At 43.9% G+C, this 19,078-nt stretch overlaps 1 protein-coding gene across 2 annotated transcripts in view; it reads right to left on the bottom strand.

Moving 5' to 3' along the window:
- Positions 1-19,078, bottom strand: part of rspo2 (R-spondin 2) — a 74,095-nt gene that overhangs the window by 7,343 nt on the left and 47,674 nt on the right. For both annotated transcript variants that reach the window (XM_034698144.1, XM_034698145.1), the window contains exons 4-5: positions 17,617-17,760; positions 17,152-17,340 (exon numbers count right to left, since the gene is read on the bottom strand). In XM_034698144.1, the coding sequence (XP_034554035.1) occupies positions 17,152-17,340; positions 17,617-17,760 (333 nt within the window). The remainder of the gene's footprint in view (positions 1-17,151; positions 17,341-17,616; positions 17,761-19,078) is intronic.

Here is a 19,078-nt window from a genome sequence, read left to right as displayed (position 1 = left end):
AGGCAGAGCAGAACATGATACAGATGAAAAAAAATACTTACTGTAAGTGTAAAAAGGCCAACATTTGTAACAGATTCAGGCCTGGAGGAAGTGAACAAGCTACAATACTAAGGCGGAAAACTACTGGGGAATACTGCGGCAGAGGCACAGACGTCAGATGTAGGAAAAAAGAAATCAGCCTTTTGACAGAGAGGACAATCATTTACAAGAAGCTCATCTTGCCAACCAACTGACAAGAGGCTCTCTGCACAGCGTCACTTAGCCCTAACAAGGTTACTCTGGATCACACTCTTTCATTCACTCTTTCATCCTGTCGTTCCCTTTTCCCCCATGCTCTGCTTACTATCACCAAGCTGCGAGGCGAGAATGATTTAAAACATACGCATTCCGATTTAAAAAGCTAATGTTGGGATTAGGTCGGTCATTATTTTCTCATCTATGACCCGGTGGAGGATCTGCACAGAGATTAAAAAAGCAGGTTAGCTCACCGCTCAGCTCTTTGATGCTTCGTCTCACTGACAATAAGTTAAAGTGAAAACCCGACTCGGAGATTAACGTCTCTAAGCGGAGAAGTCCCGGTAAAACATGCATGACTGGCACGCTGATTAATATAGCTGATGGTTGGGGCAGACAGCATGTTTTTTCCCCTCTGGAGAAGGTCGATCTCTCCAGTAAGAAGCAGCCACAACCTGCTCAGGGTGGAAGAACAGAACTGATGATGACCCGCACATTAAAGTTCTTCTACACCAGTCTATTCAGAGGTCAAAGCCACGCTCTGCTGCATTTCAGAATAGGGGAACAGTCCTCTTTGAGCTGTTGGTTTATTACCTTTTGCTAGATAGCTCAAAGATACAGTATCACACTGAAGCCTTCTACAGCAGATGTAAAATTAGGCCGACTTCCAATCAACTCAAAACTAAAGAAACTTCTTTCCAGAGCTATTTCCTCTACCACACCTTCACTTAAATGCTAATGAAGGGTTTCAGAGAAGTTGGAAAGTTTGGAGTAACTACTTGTTAATGTACTTGGGAAACTTAAATTGAATGATCCCCGAGGTCAGATTTCCAAATTGGAAACTTGGGGCACGATTTCTCAGGTTTCCAAGATCCACTTTGATGCTGGCATGTCAACACGGCACTGCAATCCTCAAATACTCATAATGGTGACTTTCTGTATACATCTTATTAAACACAAGTATAACAGTGTCAAGTAAGGTTATTAAAAACCATAATGGATTAATGATCGGAAAAAAAAAAGCAATACTAATTTTGAACTGCAAAAGTCATCTGTTGCATTGTTGTAATGTTGCTTCCAATACTCTGTCAAAAGTTCCTTTAAACTAATCAGAAGGCTTCAATGCAAGTCCAATCTTTCCTGTTATTTTAATTAGATAAACTGAGGTAAAGATTGTTGATTTGAAAGATGTGTAACCATTGATCTTATTATCCCAAGGATATAAGATGTACTACATGAAAGCTTGAATTAGCTGAAGGTGAAAGCACATCTAATGTTACCGTAAATACTAAACTAACCACCAGGGATTGTTAACTTGTTGCTTATTTCACCAATCATTTGGTGAATAAGAAATGTCTAAATGACCTTGTGAGCATCAGAAATGATCCATATCTGAGTCTTAATCACAACTTGGAAGATTACAGAGAAGCTACTAAAGTGACTGGTGACTAATTAGCAGCTAAGAGGACACGGCACAAATACATGTTGTTTTTGTGCAGAGCAAAGGAGGTAAATTTCTTGTTCTTTTTGTTTCTTTTAGTGACGTTTCAATGTCTTTCTCTCCAGCACTTCATCTCATTACTATAATATATCATTAACAAATGTTGTGCAGCTTGAGCGTCAGCATTAGAAGTCTCATGATGTGTTGAAGGTATTTTCACTGGTTATCCCATGATGCATCACTGAACCATACACAAGGAGCCTTTCTCAAACCACTCTTACAACCTCCCCCAACAAACTTCCACTCTGTTTACGTGTTGGCGCAGAAGATCCACCACACTGAGTGCTGTCCAAAAACCTCAGAGTGCAGAGTGAGAGTGGGTAGTTAGACCTTCCAACAGTGAGTCTGCATGAATACTGACTTACTGACCAGGTGTAGCAACATTTATTGCTCCTCCCTATAGAAAAAGAGAGGGTTAACGTTGGTAACTAACATGCTTGATAGGTCATTTTTAGTATTCCTTTATGTTAAAGCTGTAAAGTGCATGGACTTCCTCTGCAACCAAGTCTCTTCACTGAGTACAGTTTAAAGAGAGCTCCACAGAGGACCTACTTTTGGCCAAAATTGAAAAACACCAATTAAGAGTGGCACCCTATCCTTGTTGTACTGTTTGTACCCATGTTCATTTCTACAAAGAGCTTAATTGATGCCTCACGAGGGTGATGTTTTAAAGAATCTTGGTTTAAAATGTAAACTGTCTCCTTAATAGCTATACCCCATCCAGAGACAGCTGGACCCAGCAACAAGACAGCTTGATTTCCTGGTCCCAGCGGTGCAGTGGTTAGCCATTATTTCTAAATGTCTGGTGGTACTCGACACAGAAAAGAAGAAATTAGGTCTGAGGAGTTAAATCACATGACGTAATATGGTTTCTGGGATATGACCTCCTGCCAAGTGTTACGGTTTAACCACTTCCAGCCAAAATTAAAAAAATGGAGCTTGGAGCAGAGATGTGTACGCACACTGTCGCCCCCTGCAGCACTGAGAGGTCACTCAAATGGAAGCCTGCTGTTTATATTTATCAGCCACTGCTCGTGATTCAGGATCCTCCCTCTTATTTCTTCAGTTTTGAATTAAGGCACATAACTGATCATTATCGACTTCTTTCTGCACTAAATGGATCCTTGCAGTGTGGCGGTGGCTTTACACAGCTAATGGTGTCATGAGGGTAACGTCAGCAGGCAGGCGGAGAACAGGCAGCACGGCCGGCCTGCTGAATCTGATGCGCCTTGAAACCGCAGGACTCAGAGAGAAGTGAGCAGCCCCCTCTGCGGTCTGCTATCTCCCGACTGACTCATCGACACATCTGGGCCTAAGTATATGGGGCTCTCCTGCCCCGTGGGCTCTCGGGCAAATGAGGGATAATTAGCTCTAGTTGACTTTAATGAATGGCTTAATGTTGTGTTTCATTTCTGATGAGGAAAATATAAAGCTCGGCACTTATCAAAGGGAGGCCCCGCGCCGATGTTCCTGAAGGAGTGCCGCTGGTGTGGGTCTGTTTGTTTTTGTATTTGTTGTGTGCATGGGGGCGAGGCCGAGAGAGCTGAAGATAGCTGCAGAAAATGAAGGAGTGGCTTGAAGTGTGACCGCAGATCCAAAGAGCAGGAAACCTGATGTGGATATACAGTAGCAAATTCATCCTTCTAGCAGGGAAGTTCCTACAGATGTGATCTCTGTTTGTCTTTAATCAAAGATAGAAAGCTATCCACTTTATGAACTTTATGAAGGCTTTGATCCATGTCATAACTCCCATATGCTGTGATATAAAGCAGGAAGTGTCTCACAGAGTTATGACTGTCATTCATCTTAGTTTCCGATAAGTGTATTGCACTAAGCTGATGAAATGAATCATTTAAAACAGACACAAGATCCAAGAAGGATTGATTTCTTCTACTCAATCTTTGAGAACAAGCAGCTCTCCTGCATGCTGTCCGATATAACTGTCATCTACCTCACCCCGTGTCTACACTTGCTGCTGCAGCTCCATGTTGCTCTGTATCATTGCTGTGCCGTTAAGAAGTAAAAGCCAATAAAAGCTGGGCTTCTTCTTTTACACACTCTACCTTCTCTTTTAACAGCAAATCTCAGGCTTGGCATCCTTTGACAGATAAAATAAAAGAAACTCACTCAAGAGGACCTCACTGGTCTTCTCTCCTCTGTGTAAACCAGCACCCCTCCGGGATTAACTGTGCACTTTAAAAAACCCTCCTTGTAATGACATTGGACCAAGGCAGGAAAAAAACATCCTGCAAAATATGTTGTGCAACCTCTTCTCATTGCTATTAACACACAATTGGAACACTTGTTATTTATCTAAGGATGTAAATCTGCATTTCAAGGATCTGCTGAGGATAATGTCTCGGCCTCGAGGTAAAGGGGGATCTACCCCCAGCGGAGCGCCCTGGCTCAAGGATTTACCTGGCTCAGCCCCCTCCAATGCACCTTTAGGACTTCCTGAAGAATACCTCTGCATTACAGAACCCTGACCCACTTAACGTAGAGGAATAAAACGGTTGTTAACACAGGCATGAAGAGGGCATGCAATAAGGTTTGCTTAGAGTAGGGGGGCTTTCTGTAGTGATAAAGCGCTGTAAGCAGGAGGAGGGAGGGATGGATGACTGCCAATAAACACGTCTACAATTAACAATTTGTATTATACCATTTCTAGGAATGTGATCTGTGCAGACATGTCCCATCATCATCAATATGGTGTGCAGTTATACAGAGACTACTCTAACTCCTCACTGACGTCCAGGGATTCCTGGTTAATGCGACAGCACTTGCACTTTTCAGGAGATCCAGTTTGGTTTCTCAACAGTTTCTCTGTTTCATGCAAGTCCTGTATGCAGGAGACAATTTTTTCCCCTGCGTCCCATAGACACAAGCTTTCCACAGTGTTGACTGGCCTGCAGTCATTTGCTACTTATAGAGGGGCCTATTTAGTAAGCTTTGTTTCATCTATGGGTCTGTAGCACCTGTATGCTTAGCTCACAGGTGGTAACTCATACATGGAGGGCATTTATAGAATGAAGTGTGCCATTCAAAAGTGCAGTGGTGTCATTATTTTCTATCGTGCAGCAACAGGAAGTAGGATAAACTATGGTGTTCCAAAAGGGACCAAAAAGATATGTGATTATAAAAATGTAACATGTTAATTTTGGTTAATCATGTTGCGATTAACACGTTACTGAACAATGTTAAAATGTTACAAAAAATGTAAGCTTATATTTGCCTTTCTTCAACTTAAAATAATCACCTTTAAACTCCAACACAAGAAAAAGATGATTCTTAATTCCAATATCATCTTAACAGATCAATGACTTGTAAGGATTTAAAGTCATACTATGGCCAAATTCCACCAGATCCATGTCCGGCCTGTCTCTGAACCATCACAGCACCGGATCTGATAGGTTTCTATTCTAGTTAGTGTGTTAACTTCCACTGGATCCGCTCCGTTGCGTTCCGGCTGCGTCTCTGATCTGGCAGGTCGGAACGCAACGGATCAGAAATGCAAGACTTCTATTTTTGCCGGATGCCGGAGCACGACGCATCAATCTCAACAGAGCAGATGGAGCGGGACAGGAAGTCAGGCACCAAAACAAAATGTAAACATCTGGTTAATTTTCAGAATAAAACACTCTGTGTTATCACCAGATCGTTTTTGACTTAACTGTGAAAACAAAATGTCATTTTGAGCGGGGGCAGGCCTGGAGTCAACAGGTCAGAGGTTTTCAGAGGACCAGAAAGACAACATGGATGAGGAGAGGAGGAGGAGAATCCTTGATTCAGTGATTGCTGCAGGAAAACCTCGGTCACATGACTGGAGACGGACCGGACACGGATCTGGATCTGGTGGAAGTCCCTCGTAAGACTACTGAATATCATAAATTACTATATCCTAAATAATGCAGCCCACTTTACTTCACTTAGCCAGATAGTTAGAATGTTATATCTACCATTAAAAGTACAGATTGTATCCATAGACACTGAGTCAAAGCTAAAAATGAGGCACTTCCAAGTCCCTGTTGTCTAACTTCATTCACAAAATAAATAATCTAGTGGTACATCTTACAATATAAGAACTTTGAACAGAATATGTGACACAGAAAGCTGAATAGAGTACACAACAATAACTCAGAGGGACAAGGTAAAGTGAGACAGAACAAGGTGACCATGAATGAGCCACACACTCACCACCTCCACGGTGCATGAACAATACAAAGTATGTTCGTGTATTAGTATTTTTTGGCATGTGTGTTGATGTACATGCACGCATTCTTCATTCTTTAATTCCACATGCTCTGCATCCTCCTGGTCTCTGTGGGTCCGTAAGGGAACGTGGAGGATATAGGAGGAAATTGTCGGGCATGATTCCCTCTTTATATCTCATTTCTGCACAAGTCCTTTTATCCCCCCTTCCCTCTACTAGGAAACCCCGGGAGGAAATCCCTCACATGTTTGGACATGGAGCACAACTGTCCCAAAACAGGACCAGACCCTAACAAGCGGGGAGCCAAGCTAAGTCAGACGGGCTTAGACACTAAAACAAAGACAGGGGCCGTCAGGATCATGCTGCAATCCCCGTGCAATGGCCAGTGATGAGGGAATCAAGTCTGGCTGGCGCTTTTTTGTTGTCTTTGATTGTTCAACTAACTCTCAAAGGGCGCTGTTGCTCTGTCTCCTCTGAGGATCTAACAGACTGCACATATTTTTTGATAAAAATAGTTTGTTAGTTCACAGTGGAAGAAAGGCAAGGGGGGGTGGGGTGTTTGAAGTGTTCACAGAGCTCCTGTTGCACAGGGGAGAGAGGTAAAGCCAATTCAGGAAGGGCTTTATCCTCTCTAAGGCCTGTGCTGCATCAAACACTTGTCAAACACCAGGCAGACAAACAGCTGAGTGGCTCTGACAGATCTGATCACAGACACGGGCAATGAGAGTCACCGCCGCTCGGCTCGTCTATCCAAGCACCGCGCTCCAACTCTTGTCAATAATCCCCCTTCAATTCACTAAAACACAAACAGAGGGCTCTGCAGCATATGGCAGACATTTTCTTGTTGTTTTTAGCTGCGTATGATTACAGTGCAATTTCAACGGTCATTTCAGGGTCTCACCTCGCGGAGGAGAGGTTTGTGTACTCCAGACGGCTGCGGCATCTGTCAAGAGATGCAGCCGGGGGAAGGAGAAAGGAATCAAATCAAAGGGAGACTTAAGCTCTCACTAATCTGAAAGAAATGTCTCAAGGCCTGTCAGGATCACGATCCTGAACCTTGCCACCCAGCGGGAAGGAGCGTTTATGTCGAGGGATTTGATATGGTACCTGGAGTGGATTGAGTTTCATGACAGCGGCCACTCAATCATATCTCAGGATTTTCCTCAGAGAGACATTCAAGCCAATGTCAAGCCAATAAATTATGAACATCTTGATCGAAAAGAACTCTCAAATTATAAAGCTGCATTTTTAGTATGATACATTTGATTAAGATGTGGGAACAGGAATAAAAACTTTCCTTTAATGTATGTCCCATGTTAGATTATTCTGAAGGAGATACCCCCACAAAAAAAACTACATTTTTATTATTATTATTGTTTTACTAATTTAGTGATGTTAAAAAAAAGTTAAAATCTGGATTTTAAAAAAATAAAATGTATGACATATTAACATTTATATAAAATCTGCACACTGTCTGTATATATGCTCCATTCTATTGAACTGCACTGTTTATTTTGACATGTGCTGCTGACCTCTTGGCCAGGTCGCCCTTGTAAAAGAGGTCTAGATCTCAATGGGTTTCTCCTCTGGTTAAATAAAGGATAAAAAAAAAAAAAAGTTGCTTTGGTGAATAAAACAATCTGTTTTTTCGGGTTTCCCATAAGGAAAAAGTTGCAAACCAATGACATCACCTTAGTATATTGAATTCTTGTGTTGATGGAGGTGTAGCCCTCTAGCTTGGCCCTGGCCTCTACTTACTACTATAATGGCTGTGCTTTTAGTCTGCATCCCCCCTGTATTTGTCACTGTTCACACACTCACACACACACACACACACACACACACGCTCACACTCACACAAACAGAAAAAAACACCAAAACACACAGACATACACACAGCCAAGGGGCAGCAGGCCTATACTTGCTGTTTTGTTTTGTCTGCTGGGTCCACACTCCTGGTCATGAGTGGGTCAGAAGCCGCAGCCTCTCTCTGAATCACCAGCTGAAATTAAAAGCTGTGATGTCTCTATAAGGAGGCCCCACCGAGATGGAGAAAGACAGGAAAGGAGGGTAGAGAGAGAAGGAGAGGAGAGGGGCTTCTGGTGGCTGAGCCAGTGCAACTGTGCACCAGATGTTCTCAGGCTCACCCGTACGGCTCCTCGCCCTCCTTCTTTTCTCCTCCAGCCAGACCGCTGGAGAGGGAGGACTCGAGTGCATACGGCTCTCTCTAACAATATGCGCCACGCGAGCACATCCTCCTCTGTGGCATGCACATTGTTCCTCAGACGGCCCTGCATTGTGATACGCGATACATCAACGAGAAACTGTCATTGGAGTGCGAGACAGGAAAGGCGGGAATGGAAACATGGGCGAGAAAGAGTAGATAATGTGGTGACTTGTTCTGCCTGTGAGGTCTGTTTTATTGTTTGTCGGTGTCTATTACGTGAGTCCTACACTCTGACTGTGTTGATGTGTGTGTCTGAGCATCCTCGTGCCCGGTGTGGTGGAGATGTTGAGATGAAAACATTTGCGACCCACAGGAGAACTGGCAGCAGCGCAGGATTGGAGGTCTGGCAGACAGAGAAGAGGTGCAGGGATGCAGCTCGGTCAAAGAGAAACAGCTTGGGTTATCTAAATATGATTTGAGAAGACCAATACAGGAGCCTACTTCCACGTTGGGTCAGGGTAGCAGGAAAAGAGAGTCAATTTATGCCATGAGGCGTTTTTCGACCGGAAGAACTTTACCCAGGAAGTACATGTGTTTCGACCGGTGGACCCAGGGTCTAAATTTAGTTCAGTGAATCTGTGATTCACTTGATTTCTCTTTCTTTCATTAGTTTTTATTTGTTCTATCTTTTTTGTATGTGTGTGTACTTTTCAAAAGAAGAAGCTGTGATTCTCTTGATTTACTTGTAACAGTAGTCTTCTCTCAGCCCACCGTGAATGCGTCTCTCCTCCCGGTGTTACGGTTTTAAAAGTGACCCTGTAAACTGGAGACCTTCAGCTGAACGTGTCAGTGTTTGTGGAGTTTACACAGCTGTTGAAACACAGAGGGAGTTCCTGGGAATGCAAACTAGTTTAGTTTTTATTAAGATTTCAAAATATCCTCATCAGATATTTAATGATCGTCTAAAGATGTTTATGAGGGATGCATCCTGCTGAAAGTCTCCAGTTAACAGGGTCGCTGTTTAAACCAAAACACCGGCCGATCTCTGTCACGGCTTTTTGAGTTCAAAAGGATTTTAAAGCCGTGTTGAAACGTCTTTGCTACTCGCGCTTATCTCCTCTCATGTGTTGATTCAGTGAATCCATCTGTGATGAAATATAGCACCATCTAAAACAGCACCAGCTGAGTCTCTTCATGCTAACAGGCTGTTGTGTTGCTCATAATGATACCTGCCTGTCCGTCTGCTTCTATGGTGTTGTCTGTGATGAATGGCATTCGTCTTTGTTTTACTGCCCTCTACTGGTCTGGTGGTGTAGTGCATTTACTTCTTTTTTCTCTCCATACATCACTGCCCTGATTTGTACAATCTACCCGGGACTTTAGTCCACAGTCTAAACACAGACAACAATGGGGGCACAGGAACCTTTTAGTTCAGGGTAAAGTAGTTCTGGGGGCTAAAAGACCCCGGAACTCTGGGTCGAAATGCACCTTTATTTTCATATTGTTCCAAAAAAAATCCAATACCTTCAGTGTTTCCCAAGATTTGTATTCTTATTGAGGCCAAAGAGCCTCTAAAACAATGTTTTAAAGCAGAGTGAATATGTTTCATTGTAGGATTACATTGCCACTCCAGAAGTTGCTCTGTAAAATCCTTCCACACCTCCCTGGATCATTTTTCTGGTCAACCCTCTAAAATAAAATAAGGAAACCATCACCAACTGCAGTCTGGGGCCAACTTCTGTCATACAACATGAGGACAATCCTGGCTGGAATTCTTCTGATATTTTACAACCGAAGAAAAAAAAAAAAGCCATATATATGAGATGAGCCTTACTTCAAAGATCTCATCACAAGCTGTTGCCATCCATCCCTGTAAAGACACAGACCATGTCTTGACTGCTGTAAAAAATCACAGGGTATGTCAGCACGAACTGCCTATCAAGGGAGCACTCACTGAAGGTGCGCTTTACAGCTTGGACCATGTCATGGGCAATATCAGCCCATATACTGCTCAGCGGGGGGGACATAGCTCCCGTTTGTGGGGCATGAGAACATGAAAACATTCCACTTCTGTACAGTAACTCCCCCTCTTCCTCTTCCTCTTCCTCCTCCTCCTCCTCCTTTACCCTTCCCATTTGCTGCCACTTTGTTTGTTTGTGTACTCCTGTTTTTGATGGGGCTGTTGATGTAGATCCATATGCCTCATTTCCTCTGCCAGATGACAATAATGGAAGCCTGACACCCAATGAAGTGTTCCCTCTCTGATAAAGTCACACTGACCAATATGTGCAAGGATCCAGGTTGTCAACTTAGAACTGACTCCATCAGGTCATGTTTTCAAATGCACTCAGCATTTAAGTGAGGTCACAAACTAATCCATATCCACAAGATTAGAATCATTAGAATAAATTACAATCAACGCACAAGTCCCAACACCACAAGACATGCACGTGCACTGCTGTATCTTGTGTGTGCACATTAGTCTACAAAAGGCATTTCAGCAAAACCACAACTCAACTAGGCCAAAGAGTGTGAAAAAAAAGCTTCACTCACACCCCTCCTCTTTCTTCCTGCTTGGAAAAGACCAGATGACAATAATGTGGAGTATGGAGCCCCATTGAGCACCACTGACCCCTCCTCTTCCACCTCCCTCCTACCATCCCTCCACCCCCTGGTCTTTGAAAGGCCTCCACATGTTTATGGCTCATGCCTGTGGTATGACGATGGATTCTCCATATAAAAGCCAGCAGGATCATGGGGTGTTTCAAATATTGCTCTCTGAAGACAGTTGCTGACAAAGTGACAGCAGCCATATTTATTTTGGTCAGAGAGCAGGGGCACTTAGTGGGAAGTTAATCAGAGACCCCCAACTCCTCCTTCTCCCCATGGCTTCCAGCACAGTCCTCTCCCCCTCCAACAAGGAATGTACCCAGGGCAGAGAAGTCTCAGACACTTCTGGTAATGACTTTCTCCGAGGATGGAAGATTTATCACAGCTGAACTGCATGAGAGGCTGAGAAAAACACCCAAAAGTTTGGGTTGAGAACATCATGTGTTGACTGCCTGTCCAGACACAAGCCTAGATAATCAATTTTCTTCTGGTTAGGAGGAGATATGAAACATAAGCATGAAAACGGGTACCAAAAATGAAATATAATCTGTGGCAGAGTTTTGTAAAATAGGGATGGCTGAAACAGAACTTGTGTTAATTTGTGACTGCGACCACAGCAGTGACCATAACTGCCATTGGCACTGGGATGCTGGAGACTTGGCCAAGTCAATGACAGGTTGATGTGTCTTTCCTCTTCAACCATCCCCTTATTCACTACTGCACATTGCAATGTTCCAAAAGACTCATCTCAGCCCTACAGCTCCATAGTGTGTACAGTGTACTCTGAGATTTCTTCTTTATAACAGGCATTATTTATTGACTATATGGCTGACACAGGCTTGTGCAGTGGGTGGTAGTGGCAAGAGGGGGGGTTGTCCCAGTAAGACATCAGCCAAGGCCCCGTGTCCAGAGCCAGGTCGTCCATGCTGTCCAAAGGAGGCTGGGTACTTCTCAGGCCTTCCACCAGCTCCTGTGTCAGCCCCTATGGAGCAGCCTTATTAAATGAAGATTAAGCCATGGCTCCCCCAGTCACAACAGGCTGCAGTGTGAGGCTCACATAATCACTATGACAGGGCGGCTGCCAATTAGGGCTCTCCTTCTGTCCTGGGAAAACGCTCCTCACTCTGCTCCCGCTGGCGGGAAGAACTGATCCGGATTGTCCATGATACTACCCGGGCCAGAGATCGCCGTTAATCACCAACCGTCACTCCACTGTGGCAGAAATCAGAACGGGACTTGTCATCTGTGCACCAGCTCTCTCTTCCATAAGTCCAGACTTCCCGTAGAGCAAACCCAGGAAACATTGATGGGAAAAATAAGATAAGTACAAGAAGGAACAGAAGTGCAAACCTCTGTTCTAAAGTGCCTTGGGTAGTCTACAGAGTGGGGACTTGTGGAGAGCTTGCTTGTTGTTTGGCTTGACAAACTGCACCATGAGCTCTTCTGCTGGGACAAGTAGAACACACTCCATCAATTAGCCGCAAGTTGAAAGCTTGCATATGTTTTACAAAAAAGCTGGCCTTATGGTAGAAGGCTGCATTTGACAAAAACACATCCAGAGATGTGTTTGGATGTTGGGTTCCCGAGCCAAACACAGGCAAGGCTCATATGTGATCATGCTGAGTGGGTAACTAAAATGCTTAGAAGTGAATGGCATCTTTCGCCAGAGCCTTAACCATTTTGGAACAACTAGTATAAACAGCAAAAGGCATGCAAGTGCATTAAGTGCTTTCTTTTACAGAGAGGCTCCCAGAAACCAGAATTATTTGGTGTCTTGAGTGGTGTGTGCCACAGACAAGGCGGCTGAGTTTCCTCCAGAGCGGATTTGAGGCAAACACCAATGTTGTGTGCATCCTCTTACAGGAGAAAAGACTTGGGAGCAGATGGTTCGCAGACGGTGAGAACCAGGAGGTCCACAGCACAGTAGATTCACCACAGAACCAGACCCGCTTCAGAAAGAACATGGCATTATTCCCACTAGTCAACCAAATCCCCTTGGTCAATAGAGCGGATCTGGGTTTTACTTTGGTCTTCTTTTCCAGGCTGTAGGTGCTTTAGGGATATGTTAAACAAGTGGCCACCTCTCCGTCATGTCCAGTAGCCTTTAAACACACACTAAGGCCTTTGCATAGCCTTTAGATTTCACTCTGCAGAGGTGGGGAACTGAGTCTAGGTGGATTTATCCTCCAATACACCACAGCCTCAGCCCGTGTAACAAACCATATTTATCCACGGTTTCAAATTGATGGCACGGGGAATCGACTGGGCATTCTGGCTGCAAGAGGTGGTTATCACAGTTACAGTATAAACTCAAACTGCACACACAGTTATGACAGACAGTATTAGCGGTGACTGGATCCAAGCGCTCGGATGACTGAGGGGATGGGGGGGCTTGGCCTCGGTTGAGCCCTACAGCAGAAAGGGTTTCTCTGGTTACACGCACAGGGAGATCAATACTCCCACACAGGCGTGTTGCTCTCCAAGTGCAGGTAGATAATCCAATGGCCAAAGAAAATCATGATATACCTCTTACTGCTTTGCCCCTTTTAAGTCCATGAGGTCAGCAGCGTGGCTGTGAGTCATCATGGCTTCTTGTAGAAGAAGTCAAAGAAACATTTACAGCATCAATTGATCTGCATTGTTCTGGAAAACCAGGTCGTTATTATGTTTCTATTACTGGTTCCAATATTTGCTGAGCTATGAGCTTTTACTGTTCCATAACTTCACACAGTAAAATGTGTCTTCTTGTGTGATTTAATTTGGGTTTTGGCTGCCTCCTGCACTACAAATGCCCCTGAATGAATCCACCTCCAGTTCAAGTAAGCACAGCTGCACAAATGTCCCTTTGGCCTGCTAGCATAAAGACTTTTGTGCCGTCTGAGAATCTACAAGCCGATTTGTAAAACTGTTGGAAATTAGCCCAAGTTGAAATGGTGTGTTTGTGTTGGACTTTATTCCCTCTTAAATCTCAAACCAGGGATTACATTGAGAGTGGGAGTTGGGAGAGATTTAACATTTTAAGTTGTTTATACAACATCTAATGTCAGTGGCATTGCCGAGGCAGCTGTTGTTCAAAGATTACAGAAAGGTGGGTGGGCAAGAGAGAAAGAAAGGGAAACACACAGATGGATTGATAGGTCATGCTCGGCAGCAGAATGAAAAAGCTGAGGAAGATGAATGGAACTTGTCACACATGTCTGTTTGTAAACCAGTGAATCTGATGACAGGGGTTGCTGGGAAATCTCCGCAGGGAATTCCTTAATAGCATCAATATGGAACAGCCGGGCGCTGCAGTGTTATTGCTCTCCTCACCTTTCCTCTCCTCTACTCCCATCAGCTCCCAGGACTGAGAGAGGGGGGAACCCAGTCTGTCAATGCTGATAGTGCTGGAGAAGCTATTAATAAAGTCTCTTTATTGTTTATAGCTCGTTCAGAGCACCACTCCTGGGATCCAGAGGATAGAGCTGTCTCCAGGGTACAATGCAGACGCCTGGCATGCGCACCAGCCAACAAGCCACAGGACAGGACTTCCTTATCCCTCATGAGACTGTCTAACACTTTTCCATTGAAGTGTAATGAGATGTTTAGGCATCAGATTGAAACGGTTTGGTAAAATGGAAATAAAAAAGATATCAATAATGAGGAGAGGGTCTTCTAATGCGTTGATGTTTGAGTAATGGGATTAACAGCAATAAGGATTTGTATTCCAATAAAAAATGCACCTCTTGTTTAATCCTGTTGCCTAAAAAGTGCAGCTTTTGAGGCACTGATAAGATTTTTGACTCATGCATCCACATTCAATAGTCCACTTTGGTCCAATCTTCTCTTGAGAATATTACCTTAAATACTCTGTGCAACCCAGCAGAGTAAAATGGATCAAGTTCTCATTTTATTTCTGCCAAGCATCAATGATAAGCTTAACATTGGAATGACAGTCAAATGGAAACAGTTCTTGTCACAGTGCAACGCCACAAATTTTGTCTATTCACGAGCACCGCACAATCTTTTCCCCACCATTCGAGGGACAGAGTGTGTTTTTAGGACACAGCTCTACTGGCAAACACTGCTCAGTACAGAAAATGAATCCCAGCAGTGTGAATATTATACTGTGTTTACACTGAACGGCAACTTGTACGGAACGCATCAGACACGGTTTACTCAACTCTTTATGTTTGCCGTGAAAATGCCTCTCCTGTCCACATTATCTGGGCTTTACTTTCCCTGCTCGTGTATGTTTTACAGAGGGATTAGGTCTCCGCCGACACAGAAGGAAAAGAAGAAGATCATTGCCGTTGTCTTTGTGTGTAGAAGCTAAGCTGGGAGACAGGGATCTGTCAATGACGTCCAGTGTAATTTAAATACGTAGATATGTAGAAATGCAAGCCAGGGTGATCAGATAAGCATTTCCATAAATAGTGCGTACCTACATGCTGCTTCCTCTGACTCCATTTAATCCACAGCATCTTTACGGTCTGCAGTTATATAATCCTGTGCTTATCCCAAACATTGGTGTCTGGTGTCCGTGGAAAAGAACTGATGAAAATGTTCATTTTTAGACTGTCTTAAGTTCCAAGTCATCACAACAAGCACTTCTTGTATACTCTGTATTATCTTCTCAATAGAAAATTCAAAGATTAAAGTTGCCAAGCTGTTATTTTTAACAGTTCTGTATGCCTGTAGCTTAAACAGTCCTTGAATTTATACACATTTTTAAGGTCCTGTTAACAAGAGCTTGGCCATTTGGACTCGCCCCTTGAATCTCCACTTCCTGATCACCTGTAAAATAAAGTGCAGCCTCTCCATCCATGAAATACTCTTTATTAACACTCACGGGAAGTGATTATTTTACAATGTCAGTCAGTCGCCTCTGCAACAGTACTGGATCCCATCCCATTCGACTTCAGCAGCTTGTATTTCTACATTGTATTTATTTGAACTGAGGAGTTTTGCATTTCACTGGCTTTCGACGAGTGGGGAGTTTTAACTAGCGGTCGAGCAGTGGGGAATTAACAACACATGCCTAAGTCTGAAATATATCGTTATTAAAAGGGCCACCGCAGCACTTCATGAGCCCAGAGAGTCCTTAGATGCACACAAAGTGACACTTTTACACGCAGCTTGAACCACAGAGCTAAGGCCACTGATCTTCCACAGGGACGTAACTCAGTCACAGGATTACAAACTGTACTAAGAGGTTTGTATCAGCAGGGGATAGTAGCTTTGAGTAAGATGGATCTGGGTGTCAGGTCTTAAAGGTCTGAAGAAGAATGGTTCTGCTTTACACTCAATTAAAAATGTAACACAACTTCCCATCTGTGACTTCATGCTTGGGATAATTAACAGCTGTATCTACGTGCAACAATGCCAACTTTTAATTAAAAGAGGTCATAAAGTGTCTTGGAAAAGGTCAAGTGAGCATGGCAGAGTCACGTAGAGGTGCGTGGGGGTTGGGGAGACTCTCCCTGACAAACAGGTCAGAGCTTCAGGATCTAAATGTGCCATGGAATCACAGTTTCCAACCCGAAGAGCGGAGACTGCCCGAGTAGTGCTGAAATTTGAGAAACTATCAGGGTTTGTTTCAAGTTTATTTACTCTTTCACCACTTTACAAAACCATCCTCCCAGTCAACAGTCCATGCCAAAAATGGAGAAAAATCCTCAAGGTTTGAATATTTTCCTCTTTCTGTTCAACAATGTTTTTCTTCTTTTGACAGCCTGAATGATATCTGCCACTGTAATTGCTTCCTTATTTGGTGAATTAAATATTTACACTTGGCCTGCCCTAATCCAAAGTTTACGAGAGACGTAAAAGTGCATTAAGGGAAAAGACATTTATTTTAAAAGCGCTGCTAACTGAGACCATCACCCCAAATGGTGTGTTTGGACCATCTGAGGAAAATGGTTTACTCTCTGAAAAAAAATATTTCCCTTAGCTGTATTCAAACACAGAGAAATTCCAGATTTGACTGCTCATTTAATGGCCTGACATACATGCTGCGTGCACCGCAAATATCTCTCAAGCTGACGGGAGGAAACACAGAAGGCCATTGAGGAAACCTGCAGTTTGTACTTTGAAGAATTCCACTGAGGAGAGGAAGAGAGATGGGAGAGAGGGGGGAAAAATATACCTCAGAAAAATAGCTGGCTCAAACAAGACAGCCATGGAAAAATACTGATATTTCATGCAAGGAAACGCCACTGTGCACCTCAAAAACGCAGACGGTGAAAAAACAAAGACTGAGTGCAAGGTACGAGGGTTACATGAAACAGGTGGAAGTCTGAGAGGGGGGAAGAGTTCCCCTATGGGGTAAGTGGGCTGTTTTCTTTAATATCCACCAGAGCAGTGCAAAGTGAACATGGATGGAGTCTGGACCGTCTGACACAATATCTCTCTCACACATATCAACACATGGCTGTATGACATCCTTACCTCTCCTGCAGTGCCTCATGGCCATTTTGCACATCCTGGACTCAGCAATGGTGGGACAGGGTATTGTGTCCTTGGGTGGTTTCTTTACAATATGCCGCGTCCGGGTCTCCAGACCCCACTTATAGCCACAGGTTTTGTTTCTCCTGGTGCACGCTCCCCACTCGCTCCACTGGCCCACCTCGCAGCCCTCTGCAGAGACACACAGAGACGATGACGTGCAGTGAAAACACAACAGAGTGCAATTTAGAGGCAGCTCAGAGACCCTGGGTCAAACTATAACACAGGGTGAAAGAGCTTTACTGGGATGCTATAACCTCTTTGTGTGTGGTCCCAGATGAACTGCTTGTTTTTGGGTCCAAAATAAACAGGTCAGCTGAGAGGTTATAAAAACTGTGTGCAGGTAAAGAAAGGTCTCTCAAAACTTGATTTTTTTATGGGAATACATGTCTGTGTTGCTGTACATACCTCCACACTCCATGGTTTCCTCCAGCGGGGCAAAGCCCTCAGGGCACTTATCAAAGCAGCGCCCTTTGTGTAGGTAAAAACCTGACTTGCACTTGGTGCAGAAGTCTTTGCTGAAGCAGGACTCACAGTTGTCTATCCGGCACCCTGGAGGAAGAGGGAGAGAAAAAGAAGAGTCATCAGGGTCTGAGCAACCCTCTCATCTGGAGTTGATCGAGAGCTGAGGGGTTTGGGGAAGGGGTTCTTGAAAGGATTATACCGTCTCTCCCACAAATCAAAAAAAGAAGAAAAAAAAGTGGATGCCCTGTGAATCATTTCTCTCCGGGGCTCAAGTGTATTTCAGAAAAACTTGTTTTGCCTCAAAGAGATTTTTCTTTCATCTTCCTGCTCTTGTTTGGAGTGAACAAATCAACAGTGTGAAAACACAACAACAGAGACGATGAGAAATTATGTCACGCTGGCCTCTTTCAACAGATTGCCTCGACATCCAACAGTCTGGATACAAACACAAAAGCTCACATGTTTTCAACGTGGTGTTCTGAAACAGGAAGAATACATCCCATTAAGGATTCTTAATATGTTATTTTACCACTCCACACCGATCCAATTTGTCTCTTTCCATAACTAAGAATTATTGAAAAGTCAGGTTTTCATTAAAGTGTGAACAAAGGCTCAAGTTGACAATGCTAGCCAGCTGTGTGTTGAATTGAAGTTTTGGCTATGACACAAAGGGGGAAGGTGAACCAGAGAGAGGGAGGCATGTGGAGGGGGGGCAACAGCATTTTGTGTCAAATGCTAATGCATTTAGTCAGCAAACACAACAGCACCCTTATCCTCCCACGACACACCCAGCTCCTGCTCATGTCATACGCAGCCTCGCTTGCAAAGAAGTGCACGGCAATGTGTCATCAAGCCCTTACTCTGCAAATAGCAAGTCAGACAGAAATTACAACCACCACACAAACAGGGCGACACACAGGCCCACATGATTAGAAGGAGCCTCCTCGAGCTGTCTAATTTATGATGCTTCTCTGAAGCTCTATGAGGCCCTATTGCCCAATATGCTTCCACTGTCGAGGATCACAATCTGTAAGGTCCGCAGGTATGATGTCATCTGCTCCACTGATTGTGTCTCACACACTGACACAACCATCCATTACTACATGAACATTTCTTCACACATAAATCTGTGTTACTGTGATTTTCCAAATGTGAGTGCGATGGAGGCTAAGGGCTGCTGTTTAATCTGTGACCCTTGCAGGGCCTGAGGAAGGGAAGGTTCTCACAATCACACCCCTTAATTACACCATCTCCAGCTAACCATCAGGCCTCCTCCTCAGCATTCCTCCAAAACGAGGGGGTCCCTCCCCGCTTTACTTTGAACCCTAAAGTATGGCCTCTGCCCACTCACTCTGGTCTCACGCTTTCCCGACCAGTCTAAACAAACCATGGACATGCACACACA

The sequence above is a fragment of the Notolabrus celidotus genome, chromosome 12, assembly GCF_009762535.1.
Source record: "Notolabrus celidotus isolate fNotCel1 chromosome 12, fNotCel1.pri, whole genome shotgun sequence".
NCBI lineage: Eukaryota > Metazoa > Chordata > Actinopteri > Labriformes > Labridae > Notolabrus > Notolabrus celidotus.
This window is presented reverse-complemented; position numbering and strand designations above follow the sequence as displayed.